The sequence below is a fragment of the Rhinolophus sinicus genome, linkage group LG10 (assembly GCF_036562045.2).
Source record: "Rhinolophus sinicus isolate RSC01 linkage group LG10, ASM3656204v1, whole genome shotgun sequence".
NCBI lineage: Eukaryota > Metazoa > Chordata > Mammalia > Chiroptera > Rhinolophidae > Rhinolophus > Rhinolophus sinicus.
The window spans coordinates 39,390,215-39,403,915 of NC_133759.1; the positions used below are offsets into that span (position 1 = coordinate 39,390,215).

Genomic DNA, 13,701 nt, shown 5'->3' on the forward strand with positions numbered 1-13,701 from the left:
AGTAAGATCAAGATATTTTAGAAGAAAAAAATCAGTAAAAGCTGACTTGTGAAAAGACCCTTGGCAGTGGGTGACGGTTATGTAAGGAGAGAAAGCGAGGGGTTAGTCACAGACATAGACTCACATCCCAGCTCTGCTATGTCCTGGTCATTTTATCTCTAGCAATTGAATGACTTTCTCTGACTCAGTGTCCTCATATTATCAATTTGACTAGGCCACAGTGCTCAGATATTTGATCAAACATTATTCTAGATGTTTCTGTGCAGGTATTTTTTTTTTTTAGATGAGGTTAACATATAAATCAGTAGGCTTTGAGGAAAGCAGATTATTCTTCATTATGTGGAGGGGCCTCATCCAATCAGTTGAAGGCCTTAACAGAAAAAGACTGACATGCCTGGGAGAAGAGGGAATTCTCCCAGCAAACCTTCTTTAGATTTCAATTGCAACTCTTCCCTGGGTCTTCAGCCTACTGTGCAGAATTTGCACTTGCCAAGCCTCCACAATAGTGTGAGTCAATTCCTTAAAATAAACCTCTTTTTCTCTCATATATATATACCCACTACTGTCACAGAGGAAAAAAATTTTTTCCCTTAGGTTCAAAAATGGAGGCCTGCAAATTAAACTGACAAAAGACAGATTTTCGTTTATGTACATACACAGGAATTCACAGATTGTCACTAGGAAGTGGTTAGAATGGGAGGCTTATATACCATCTTAATGGGGGAAGGCGGGGTTGGTGGGGGGAGAAGAGCACTTACTGGCAAACAAATGACTTCTTAGTCATGGTGGGAGGAAGGGCACTATGGGAGAACAAAGGACTTTTAGGAAAGCTAAGTGGAACCTTAGGAGAATTGATGGGAGATGTGATAGTTTTGCCAGAATGTCTATTTAGGTGTAGTGCTGACTTTTGTCACTGGTGGTAAGAGTCAGTCTCCCCGGGTTCCAAAACACCCTGGGGACAGGATTTATGAATTGAGCTCTTTCAGGAAGCTCTACTTTTATGGAGGTATGCATCTGTTGACTCTCAAATGCCTTCAGCTCAAAATAATTGTTATGACACCGTGGTGCATTCTGGACCTTTTCAATATCCTGTTGGTTCTGTTTCTCTGTAGAGCCCTGACTAATACAGTGGGGTGTTTTGAAGTTTAGCTATAATATACAGAGGGTGACAAAAAATGTATACACATTTTAAGAAAGGAAGAAAACTATTAAAATTGTAATACTCAGTATATACCAATACCAAAAGATGAATACAAGTCGTGTATACATTTTTTTGGTACCCCCTGTATATAAAGTTAGATATCATGTATGTTAGGAATCATTTAATAAGAGATAGCAATTATTGGTTTCCTCTGCTATCCAAAAGTAGAGCTGAAATGGAGTAAAGCAAAAAAGCAAATACCATTAATTTATATGGAAGAATTTTTGAGCATCTCCAAACCCAAAAAATAACGTACCAAATCATACCAAATATGCTTAGTTATGTCCAGTTTTTTGGCTTTTAAAGAATTTATTTATCAATTACAGATGACATACAATATTATGTTAGTTTCTTTTTTTTCAATTAAAGTTTATTGGAGTGACAATTGTTAGTAAAGTTACATAGATTTCAGGTGTACAATTCTGTATTACATCATCTATAAATCACATTGTGTGTTCACCACCCAGAGTCAGTTCTCCTTCCATCACCATATATTTGATCCCCTTTACCCTCATCTACCACCTCCCTCCCCCCTTACCCTCTCGGAACCACTAAACTGTTGTTTGTGTCTATGAGTTTTTGTTTCTCATTTGTTTGTCTTGTTCTTTTTTTGTTTCTGGTTTATATTTTACATATCAGTGAAATCATATGGTTCTCTCCTTTTTTTGTCCGACTTATTTCGCTTAGCAGTATAATCTCAAGATCCATCCATGTTGTCACAAATGTTCCTATTTCATCTTTTCTTACCGCCGAATAGTGTTCCATTGTGTATATATACCACAACTTCTTTATCCATTCATCTATTGAAGGACATTTTGGTTGTTTCCATGTCTTGGCCACCGTAAATAAAGCTGCAATGAACATTGGAGCACACTTGTCTTTATGTATAAATGTTTTCAGATTTTTTGGGGTAGATACCCAGGAGAGGGATTGCTGGATCATATGGTAATTCTACTCATAATTTTTTGAGGAACCTCCACACTGCCTTCCATAGTGGCTGCACCAATCTGCATTCCCACCAACAGTGTATGAGGGTTGCTTTTTCTCCACAGCCTCTCCAACATTTGTTACTATTTGTCTTGTTGATGATAGCCATTCTGACTGGGGTGAGGTGATATCTCATTGTGGTTTTTATTTGCATTTCTCTGATGATTAGTGATGTTGAGCATTTTTTCATATGTCTATTTGCATTTGTATGTCCTCTTTGGAGAAATGTCTCTTCAGGTTCTCTGCCCATTTTTCAATTGGGTTGTTTGTTTTTTTGTTGTTGAGTTGCATGAGTTCCTTGTATGTTTTGGATATTAGCCTCTTATCGGAGGCACTGTTTGCAAAATTCTTTTCCCATTCAGGTGGTTGCCTCTTTATTTTGTCGATGGTTTCTTTTGCTGTGCAGAAGCTTTTAAGTTTGATATAGTACGTCCAGTTTTATGCTAAGCGTAACACCCTTATGAGCTCACTTAGGCTTTTCGGGTAGGACACCTGCTGCTAATGGACGTACAAGATAAAGTACAGATGCTCACAGACACTGTTCAAAGCTCTGGCGGTCTGATGCTGAGATGCTGAGCATAGTTCCTGGGGAAGGAGCTTGACAGGGCCACTCCCGCTGCCTGGGGTGCGTGCTGCCTCTCTAAGGCTCCCTGCAAAGCAAACACTGAACGCTATTTTGGCTTTTTGTCTTTTTTTCATAAAAGTGAAAATCCTCTTTGGATTTCTTTTGGTTAGCGAAAACTGGTACTAATGTAGGTCTTTTGTAAAAGCAAAGTCGTGTAATGCAAACTGAAATGAAAAACGGGGGATACCTGTATTAGTAATTTGTTCTAAGGGAGATATCAGATAATATTTTGAATAAACTATGAGCTTGAATGTCTTAAATTATTTGGATTGAATTTTCAAAATCTAAAAACATATAGAAATGACAGCTACAATCACAAAGTAATATTACACCAGAACCTAGACAGCCAGGTTACTCTAAATCTTCTAAGCAGTTGCCAGTGGAGGCTCTACAATAAGGCGGCCTTAGGTCGAAATGTTTGAATATGCAGGCAACTTTTTCAGTTTTGACCTGATATTTTTAAATAGTGAAACAAAATTCATTTGTAATGACTGTTGAAGCATGGCAGATAACCAATCTAACAAGTGAGTATTTTGGAATTAGATGGAACCCTTACACTCACGTGATGTAAAACGGGAAACTAATTTCCATTGTAGATGCCAACATTGTCGTATTAGTACAGTCAGAATAGACCCTGTTAAAACAAGCAAATCCCAGAGTCTCAGCAGCTGAAACCTAAAGGATTATTTCTCATTCACACAAAGCCCACTAGGGGTGGCTTTCCAGGGTACCTCCCTTCTGAACAGTAACTCAGAGATCCAAGCTGCTCCCGGCTTACAGCTCCAGAACGGCTGGCTTCCAGTTGCTGTGGCAACAAGAAGAGAACCCAGGGAGCTTTGTACTGCCTCAGCAGGGAAGTGGCCCACTTCAGCCATCACTTCGTGCACATTTCTGGTGGCCCGAACAGTCCTCAGGCCCTGCCTATAGGTGAGGAGGTTGGCTAGTGTGGTCTTCTGTGTGCCCAGAAAGGAGAGGACAACCAGAGAGGCTGACCACTGACCATCGCCACCGTCCTGGCTCTCTCAAGTGCTGGAAGTGTCACAGTGGCCAAGGCATTGCAGGAAGTGAAGTCTCTTTACATGATTTCCCTGAAGGGAACACCACCCACTTGGTGTGTTTGATTGAAAATCTATCTCAATGCTTTATAAGCACACTGGCTCTATAAAATGAAATACTGACAAACTCCTTCAGGAAAATATCACCTTAAAGCATTAGATCGTTGCCTTCAGCTGCTCCATCAAACAAAACCTTTTATAAAGCAACTGTTATTGTGACGGGAATAAAACTGTTTATAACATTAGCTAAACAGCATATAAAAACCATCTGTTCAGTGAAAAAGAAAGCCTTCCAACATTTTCATTTAAACTCTTTGTATTAAAAAAAATCATTTAAATAAGATAACGTTTGATTAATTTAGTGGGTGTCCTCCAAAGCGGAGGCAAATGCCTAGACAGCGTGTTACACAGTGGAGAGGTCAAGTACCCCGTCCCTGTTGCGTTTAAAAGTGTTTGAAATAAATTAAAAACCCTTCTCTTTTAGATATCACTAAAGAGGATCTCTTTATGGGTCTGTGAATTAGTTTTGCAGAGAAACCAAAACTTTCCTGAGCATCTCATGGGAACTCCAGATAGGATCAACTAGGTGATTTCCAATACCATAAAAGGTGAAGACCACTTAAGTAGTTTGCAAGTTTTATTCTGATCGGTTAATGCAGCAGAATAAGAGCAAATACCCATGCACATCTCAGGTTGAAGTGCTTTTCCAATACACAATTTCAGGCTAATAACCACTGTTTTAGGCAGACCGAACCCCACATTGTGGGCAGGTGGTATCTTGTCTTCATTGACTGGTAAAAGAAAATCCATTGTAATCTCTGTGTGGGTTTCAATAACACAAGAGCTCTTGTTAATCCTCAGAAATATATTCCTCTCCAACAAGCGGAAGTCTTTTTGCAGCTGTGGATTTGGCTATTACAAAAGATACTGCCTCCATCAGTGGCCTCTCCTCTTTGTTCAAAGTGCTCTGTATGATGATGGGCCAAAAGAGCCCTGCACTAAGCTGCCAGGGCAAGATTCTCCTTCTCCTCCTCTCTCTCTCTCTCTCTCTCTCTCTCTCTCTCTCTCTCTCTCCCTCCCTCCCTCCCTCTCCCTCCCTCTCACCAGCCCCTGACCATTTGTCCTGGGAAAAAACAGAGACAATGTTATAAGGCAGCCCTGAACCCTAACCAACAGCTTTACTTAATGTCACAGAGACTTTCAGCCAATGGCACCCAGTAAAGCCATGTCTAGATCCTTGACCCACAGAAACTGTTGGATAATTAACATTTGTTGTTTTAAGTTACTAAATATTGGGACAATTTGTTACTCAGCAGCAGGTAATTAGTACAAAGAGTACACAGTTGGCAATATACATTTTTTCCCTTATTCTAAGGCAAATTCCTAGAATAATTTCTAGGATAAGGAAGGAAGATTTGATAACAAATAACCATAGTCTTGAACACTAACTATATGCTCATTCATGCTACTAAAAATTACTACTGGATTTAAAAGAATATCTTCAAAAAAAATTATTGTGGCATTTGAGAGAAATGGGCTCCTAGAAATCATGTCATATGAAGAGTGAAGACCTATGACTGTGGTCTTTTAAAATGTGAGTGATGGTCATGTGCGAAGAGACATGCTTAACTTGTTCTATGTGACCATGAAAGTCAGAGCAACAGAAAATGAGTGGAAGTTGCAGGCAAGCACATCTGGCCCCACTGAATTATGCTGGTGTTTCCATGAAACACCAAGAATGAAAGTCATGTCAACTGCTTGACTCTTTAAAAATCACATCAACATGTGAAAGCTGTCTGCAAACAATGAAAATGCTACTGTCTACGTATGGTGGAATTGTAGGTGACTTTTTTTTTTTTTTTTAAGATTTTATTGGGGAAGGGGAACAGGACTTTATTGGGGAACATTGTGTACTTTCAGGACCTTTTTCCAAGTCAAATTGTTGTCCTTTCAATCTTAGTTGTGGAGAGTACCATTCAGCTTCAAGTTGTCCTTTCAGTCTTAGTTGTGGAGGGCACAGCTCAGCTCCAGGTCCAGTTGCCATTGCTAGTTGCAGGGGGCGCTGCCCACCATCCCTTGCGGGACTCGAGGAGTTGAACCGGCAACCTTGTGGTTGAGAGCCCACTGGCCCATGTGGGAATCGAACCGGCAGCCATCAGAGTTAGGAGCACGAAGCTCCAACTGCCTGAGCCACCAGGCCGGCCCCTTGTGGGTGATTTTTAAAGTCATTATTTTTCTAAATTATTCTTTATGTTGTTGTATTGTCTTTGTAATTAAAATGAATTGTGTTATAAGAAAAGAATACTACACTCTTTGTATCGTTAGAACATTTCCTATTTTTGTGACTGTGTGTCCTGCTGGCCACCTCCTTTCTTCACAGAGAAAAGTCTGATGATCCCAGAAAAGATCCTTTCTTCAAAACCATCAGCTTTCCTCGCCTGGAAGCTGGCCTAGTTGAACCCCCATATGTGCCAGACCCTTCAGTGGTTTACGCCAAAGACATCGATGAAATTGAAGATTTCTCTGAGGTTCGGGGAATCGAAGTTGATGATAACGATAAAAAGGTCTTCCAAAGATTTGCAACAGGTGCTGTCCCCACAGCATGGCAGGAAGAGATGATAGAAACAGGACTGTTTGAAGAATTGAGTGACCCCAACAGGCCTGCAGGTTATTGGGAGGGTAATTCATCCAAGTCTGGTGTGTGTTTGTTATTATAAATTGTTCTCTCTACCAGATGGGCAGCTGGAGTCTCAGCTGACTTAATCCTCGAATATTCCTGTTAACCTAAAAATAAAAAGGTCTTTCAAAGTGAGAGGCAATAGGCATTTATTGAGATCAATAAGAATAGTTATTTGGGACGCATTGATTCAGGCAGAAACCCAAATAATGTTCTAATTAGGAGACAAAGGCAATGGGTATTTATGAGAAAGGGAAGGGGAACAATTATGTCAATAGAAGGAAGACATTTCTATTGGTGCAGATAATGTAACATAGTGATGTTAATTCTAAATAATGGTTTTAATATTCAGTCCAGTAGTCATAAAACTGTTTTCTTGTTACCTTTGCAAATAGTCTTTTAGGACATAATGTTGCCCTAGGCCCATTCAAACAGTTGTTTTGCCCTGTTTTAACTTTCTGAAGGTTTGAGGCCTAAGACATATAAAGCAGTTCCTTTGGCATAGCAGCTCTGGCTCCATCTTAAAGTGGCTCCATTTATATTGTTGTTTACATTCCTAATACATGAAAATCTGTTAAAGAGAGAACTGATCAATCAGGAGGGGCATTTCAACCATAAAACAGTTCAAAGGACAAGCAAGCTCGCCACTAGGACACATTCCGTCCTTCTTCCCCCCTTCCTCCCTTCCTCCCTTCCTCCCTTCCTTCTTTCCTTCTTTCCTCTTCCTTTCTTTCTTCCCTTCCTTCCTTCCTTCCTTCCTTCCTTCCTTCCTTCCTTTCTTTCTTTCTTTCTTTCTTTCTTTCTTTTTGTCCTCTCTTCTTTCCTTCCTCCCTCCCTCCTTTCCTTCTTCCCTCCTTTTTTTTTTTCATAGAAATGAGTAAAGTCTCAGTTTTCATTGAGCGCTGGGAAAAGGAACACTCAGGTTTATTTTGATAAACTAAAAGCATGACCTCTCTACCATCATGTCTCTGAAAATTACTCAAAGTCCTAAGAACAGAGAAAGGAACTTTGTGGTGTACGCAGAAAATGAGCATTTGCAATTCTTAGTAAATAATCATTTTTGTTGTCCATTGTTTATATCCTTTCTTCCCTTCATCTTTCAGCTCTTCATCTGCTTCTGTACTTATAAAAAGGATTTCAAAGATGGAAATAAATGTTCCTGATATTCTCCCCATAAAAAGAAGTGGATTATAATATTTTGGCAATATTTCAGATTACAAAATAATTTTTAATTTGCTGAAAGTCTCTTTTTCATATTTTTAAATATTTTTCCATTTTAATGTTGAAGGGTTTTAAATGTGAATACACATAAGGTCTGCGGATTAAAGTATTCTATACACTGAATCCTTTGTAATATGTTGCAAATTGCTTACATATATAATTCCATATGCTATTGGTTCACAAACTTTGCTGAATTTTGGAATCACCCAGTGATCTTTAAAAATTACTAATGTCTAGCTCCCACCACCAGATTTAATCTGTCTGGGGTACAGCCTGGCCATCTAGCTTTTCAAAAGCTCCCCAGGTGATTTTAATGTGCAACAAAGCTTAGGAACTGTGGCCATGTAGATTTAAATGTTATTACACATGGTCTGTGTTTCAGCTGTTCAGAACTTCAATCATACATTCTGACAACAACATTTCAAATGCCCCAAAGACATGTAATTTTGGCAATTGCAGTGTAAATGAAACTGAAGATAATCTGTATTCATCTTGTAGATTTTCTTGTCCTTGCACACGTTAGTTCCTCATGTATATCTTGGGAAGTTCATCTCTCAACTATTTCAAAACCTGAAGGAGGAATATGAGCTTAGAAACGGATTTGAACAAATGGTGGTCCTCATTTCAAGTGGCTGCCCAAGTCAGCGCTTTATTGTAGAATTAGCACTTCTCAAAAGCACAGCGAAAGTAAGACTTCTCAGGCTGCCAAAAATATTTTGGACCCAAATATAAATCTGTGGTGATTTTTTTTAAAGGCATATATATATGTGTGTAAGGAAATCTCACTTGTCCCAGTGGTGAGAAGCCTGGCTGAAGTCATTTAAAAAATTTTGTCCCTTGAATAAGGGAGCTGAGTTGCAAAAACACTGGCCAAAAAAATTTTGGTTAACTGGAATCCAGCTAACAGTAATCCACAACTACAAGGCGGCCATAACTGGGATGAGTAGGAAGAAACCTTCCTGGAGAAGAGACCTGGGTTAGCGCACATGCCACTCAACCTCCTGCCTGTCCTCCAACCTCAGTGAGCTCCTTGATGCTCCAAATCTCACCCTGGAGACACTGCAGCATCCTGAGTCACCAGTCCTGGATACAGGTGTGTCCAGCAGATACTTTCTCCCAAGGCAAGAAAGTAGATTCAAATTTGGTCAAATGTGATAAAATTTCTAACAAGTCCATTTTAACAACAAAACTAATTAACAGTTGACTGAAATCAAATTAACCAGAGCATTCCAAGAGTAGAGGTCTCAGAATTTAACTTTACAAACATTAGACATTGAAAAGAACTGTCTTGTTGCATTGGTTCCTTCATTGAATGTCTACTGCTTTCGATAAACTTCCAATACAAATCTGCCTTTCATTTCTTAGGATTAGCTCAGGAAAAAGTTGAATAAGAGAACTATACTCAAACAATCACCATGTAAGTGTGTGTTGAGCTCTAATTATACACTGAGCCCTGTACTGGGGTAGTGTTGGGGACACCACAGAGAAATCAGACAACCATCTAGGAAAGGGCGTGTGGTGTCGTGTAGAATGCAGACTCCCGTTAGTTTTGTTTTCCACGTTTCAAATGAGAAAACTGAGGCTCATAGATATTTTGTAGTGTGTCCAAAATCACCCGGCTTTGTAGGGCTGTTAAGAAGACTAGAAATAATGTTTATGAAGCACATAGTGCACGACTTGCATATAGTAGAGGTGTAATAAATTTAAGACTATGGTCAGTAAGTAGCAGCAAGTTGAATGATTCTAGGTCAGGGAGAAACTATTAAGACTTGAACCTGGCCACCTTAATTACAAGTTGCAGGAGAAGGAAGAGAACTGGGTCCCGGGGAGTGTTGAAAAGGAAAGTTTTATGCACAATGAAAGAAAAATCTAATTAGAATAAGTGGAGACATTGGGGCCCATCCTCATCATATGCCAGGTAAGGGACTCACCTGAGTCAAGTCAGAGTGAAGAAGGCTCATCTGGACCAGGGCAGGGCACAGTGAGGGACAGACATGATCAGGAGATTAAATGCCAGAGATGGAGAGAGATAAACAAATGCAAAGGGAAGTGGTTAGGTTTTGGGTGGGACTCACATAAAGACTTAAATAGGATGTGACGAGAGGTCTCATCAAAGAAAGTGAGTGATTTTGCAAAAGGGATGAAGCTTGCTTATTTTTGAACAGTTGAAAAGCACTTGTGTTTTTATAGAAAAATTTTATAAAGATAATGAAACATTAGGGGAAACAAAGTCATATATGAGCGAAATATTTAGACAAAGAAGAACCAGGGAGAAGTAAGTCATTTCTATTCTTCCAGTTTGTCAAGGGTTATTTGAAATGTTTGTTTCTTAAAAGAGGAGATGGATTCTATAAACTGTTTGAAGGGGCTTAGAAGTGTCCTGCAAAGCAGAAGGTATGGATGATGTTTTCATAGGAAACAGATGAATTATTGATTTTAAGATGGCAAACCACAAAGAGTTAAAAAATATTCTCAATTGTTTCTTGTGAATATCAAGTCTAAAATATTTCTCATTTAGGTGACCAGGCATGAATGTGAAATCATTCAATAATTTAAACTTTGTTTCTCAGGAATTGCGTGTTTTCAAAACATGAGAGTTCATCAGGTCAGTTTTTAAAGATCACTACATTTTATGTATCATTGAGCAGTTTGATAATAAGACTTAAATTCTGTAAGTTTTTTGGACAGTAAAACATAATAAAAACTAGTAGAAATACATAATCCTTACTTCTTAAATGGTTGTTCTTGGCAGTTATAAGCCAGAAGAAGAAAAACAATGATAGAAGGAGGAAAAAAATAGATACAAGAAATTTCTTTTTTGGCCTGGAAGACTTACCATATTGGCCTTTTGACTATCAAAAACTTAAAAAGACTTACTGAATTTTCTTGGATCATCTGGGATAAATAATTGCATTTATTTAGGTTTACGTATTTTTTCAATAAATAGTGCTGATTGTCATGTGCCGGGCCCTATTTTAATTTTGGGAGATATGCTGGGGTTTGTCCCTTTAGGATATTTATTAAGTTGGTGCAAACGTAATTGCGATTTAAAAGGTTAAAAATAATTGCAAAAACCGCAGTTACTTTTGCACCAACCTAATAGATTGGAGAGGTTTTTTGTTCTCCTTCTGTATCAGTAAACCTTTATATCTCTCTGGGTAAAGATGAATTTTGTTCTTGCCAATCCCCTCCCAAGTTTTCTGCAGTAAACATGTCTTTCTTTTAAAAATTGGGGGGGGGGGTGATGTATATTAATTGAACCAAGGCAAGACCCATCGTAATTGGACCTGGGTGTATGGGGCATGTGCAGGCTGACTTTGGCAATGACCAGCCCCCAAGGACTCCCTCCCAGCCAAAGGGCAACATCCTGGGTACCTGGAGTAAAGCCAGATCTCCCACTATGAACAGCAGTCTCCCAGGACAGAGCCAGCAGTTGGTGCCTAAGGCTGGGCTAAATTAGTGGTTCCACAATGAACTGTGGCTGGTCGGTGGTGAAGTGTTTACCAAACCTTGGAGAAATGCAAGAAGGGACAATGCAGCAAGTGTCCCTTCTTCCTATGCATATTTTGAAGTGAATAGCAAGTGTTTCATGTGCTATTCACTTCAAAATATCTTCTTTCATGAAGTAGTTAAAATGTCACCTTTTATAAAGTAGTTGACATTTGACAAAAGTAAAAAATTGGATACTCTGTGACCATTCCTCATTTTTTTTTTTTTTTTTTTTTTTGAAATTTTACTGACCCATGAGATCTCAAAATCTGGGAATCACTGCTCTGGATGACATTGAACAGCATTCCAATTGTAGGGAAACATTTGTGCTTAAATGGAAACCGACGCATTGTCTACAGGAGGATCTGCAAACTTTGTCTGTAAAAGACCAGATAGTAAATATTTTAGACTTTGCAGATGGCAGCACATTAACTCTGCCTTTGTAGTAGGAAAGTCGCCATAGCCAGTGAGTGAGGACTGAGTATTGCTGTGTGCCAATAAAACTGTACTTACAAAAACAGGCAGTGGGACTGGATTGAGCCCACAGGCAGTCGTGTATTGATCCCAGTCATAAATAATGTCTTATTATTAAACTGTTTGGGTTATCTGGTTCTAATGGAACTATTTTCCAACTCTATAAATGGTAGGTAACTATTTGGCCTTCTCAGCAAAATAATTCTTGTCTATAGACATGCAAATGACCCTTCCCCACTGTATTAGTTTGTTAGGGCTGTGATAACAAGTTCCACAGACTGGGTGGCTTAAACAACAGAAATGTATTCTCATAGTTCTGGAGGCTGGAAGTTCGAGATCAAGGTGTCATTGGGGTTGGTTTCTTCTGAGGACTCCCTCCTTGACTTCTGATGGCTGCCTTCTCCTGTCTACCCATGGTCTTCTGTGTGTAGCTGTGTCCTAATTTCTTCTCCTTGTAAGGAAACCAGTCATATTAGATTATAGCCCATCCTAATGACTTCATTTTCACTTAATTGCCTCTTGAAAGACTCTATCTCCAAATACAGTCACATTCTTTTTTATTTTTTTTAAAATTTTTTTCAATTACAGTTGATATGTAATATTATATTAGTTTTAGGTGTACAACATAGTGATTAGATATTTATATAACTTACGAAGTGATCACCCTGATAAACCCAGTACCCATCTGACACACTACATAGTTATTACAATATTATTGTACAGTCACATTCTGAGGTACCTGTAGATTAGGACTTCAACATGTGAATTTGGGGAGGCACAATTCAGTCCATAACACCCCTTAGTATCATAACACTACGCCAGTTTTATGTCCATTTGCTCATTCACTTTAACATTCCTTTACTCCATATAAATTTGTGGTTATTATTACTTCTTTGAACTGGCTGTAAAGCTAATTCCTCATTAATGAGTTAAATAAAATCTTTAACATGTGTTCATTTTTATTTTTGTATGAGTTTTTTTGTATGAGTTATGATTTTACCCCCTCCCTCCCCCCACCCTTTTTTTTTTTTTTAAAAAAAGATTATCTGTTAACACAACCCAGAATGTCACAATGCCATCAAGGAACCTGAGGCATATTTTTGAAATTCTGCTTCCATGAGTAAAAGTTCTCAGCAAGAGCCCTCTCTCTTTTTGTTCTCTTGTGAAACATACAGCAGAGAGAAGAGCCCCTAAACAGAGGGCTGATGGGAGTGGTGGCAGGCCAGAAGGCAGCTAGCCAAGCACCAGTAAGGTTTAGTTGTTTGGTTGGGGTGCATGGGGCCAGCTGACTATTACACCGGGGGTGCCAAAAAAATGTACACGTTTTACGAGGTGTTATCTATGTATTACTTTTCAAAGTTGAATTATGGTAGCAATGTGTAGTATGACGTTAGTTCAAAAGATGGCATTAATCAAAGGAATGTCAGTGTCATTCATTGTATTACAATTTTAATAGTTTTTCCTTTCTTCAAATGTGTATACATTTTTTGGCTCCCTCTGTATATTTTTAAACCAATTCCCTTCACCCTGCCTCTCCCATCTGCACTGCCAGCTGTCACATACATTCCTACCATGCCCACCGTTCCTGCATGCAGCAGGAGAAGCTGTCAGGGAAGGAGAGGCAGGGAGGAGAAAACCAGGAACCAGAAGAACCATGGACAGCTTTAGAAGTTCACCTGCTGGTCATGCCATGTGCTGAGCCTCTGAGGCCATCAGTGTAAATTTGCATTCCAGAGGCACACCCAGAGGAGGGCACCATTTCGGAGTCCCTGGACAAACAACTCTCCTCCAAAATTTGCCACTTCAAATACAGGATGTCCAGTTAGATTTGAATTGCAGAAAACAAACTTTTTTTTTTCTAGCCCAAGTGTGTCCCCAAAGTTGCATGGGACATACTTATACTAAAAAAATCATCTATTGTCCAGGAGTAGAGATAATCTCCTTAAGGAGAGTCTGTGGTCAGGATTAAAGA

At 39.1% G+C, this 13,701-nt stretch overlaps 1 protein-coding gene across 1 annotated transcript in view; it reads left to right on the forward strand.

Moving 5' to 3' along the window:
• The window catches only part of GRK7 (G protein-coupled receptor kinase 7), a 28,706-nt gene extending 21,463 nt beyond the window's left edge, over window positions 1-7,243 (forward strand). The window contains 1 exon segment of the mRNA XM_019746567.2: window positions 6,249-7,243. Coding sequence (XP_019602126.2) covers window positions 6,249-6,585 — 337 coding nt within the window. The 3' untranslated portion in view covers window positions 6,586-7,243.
• The last annotated feature ends 6,458 nt before the right edge of the window (window positions 7,244-13,701 follow it).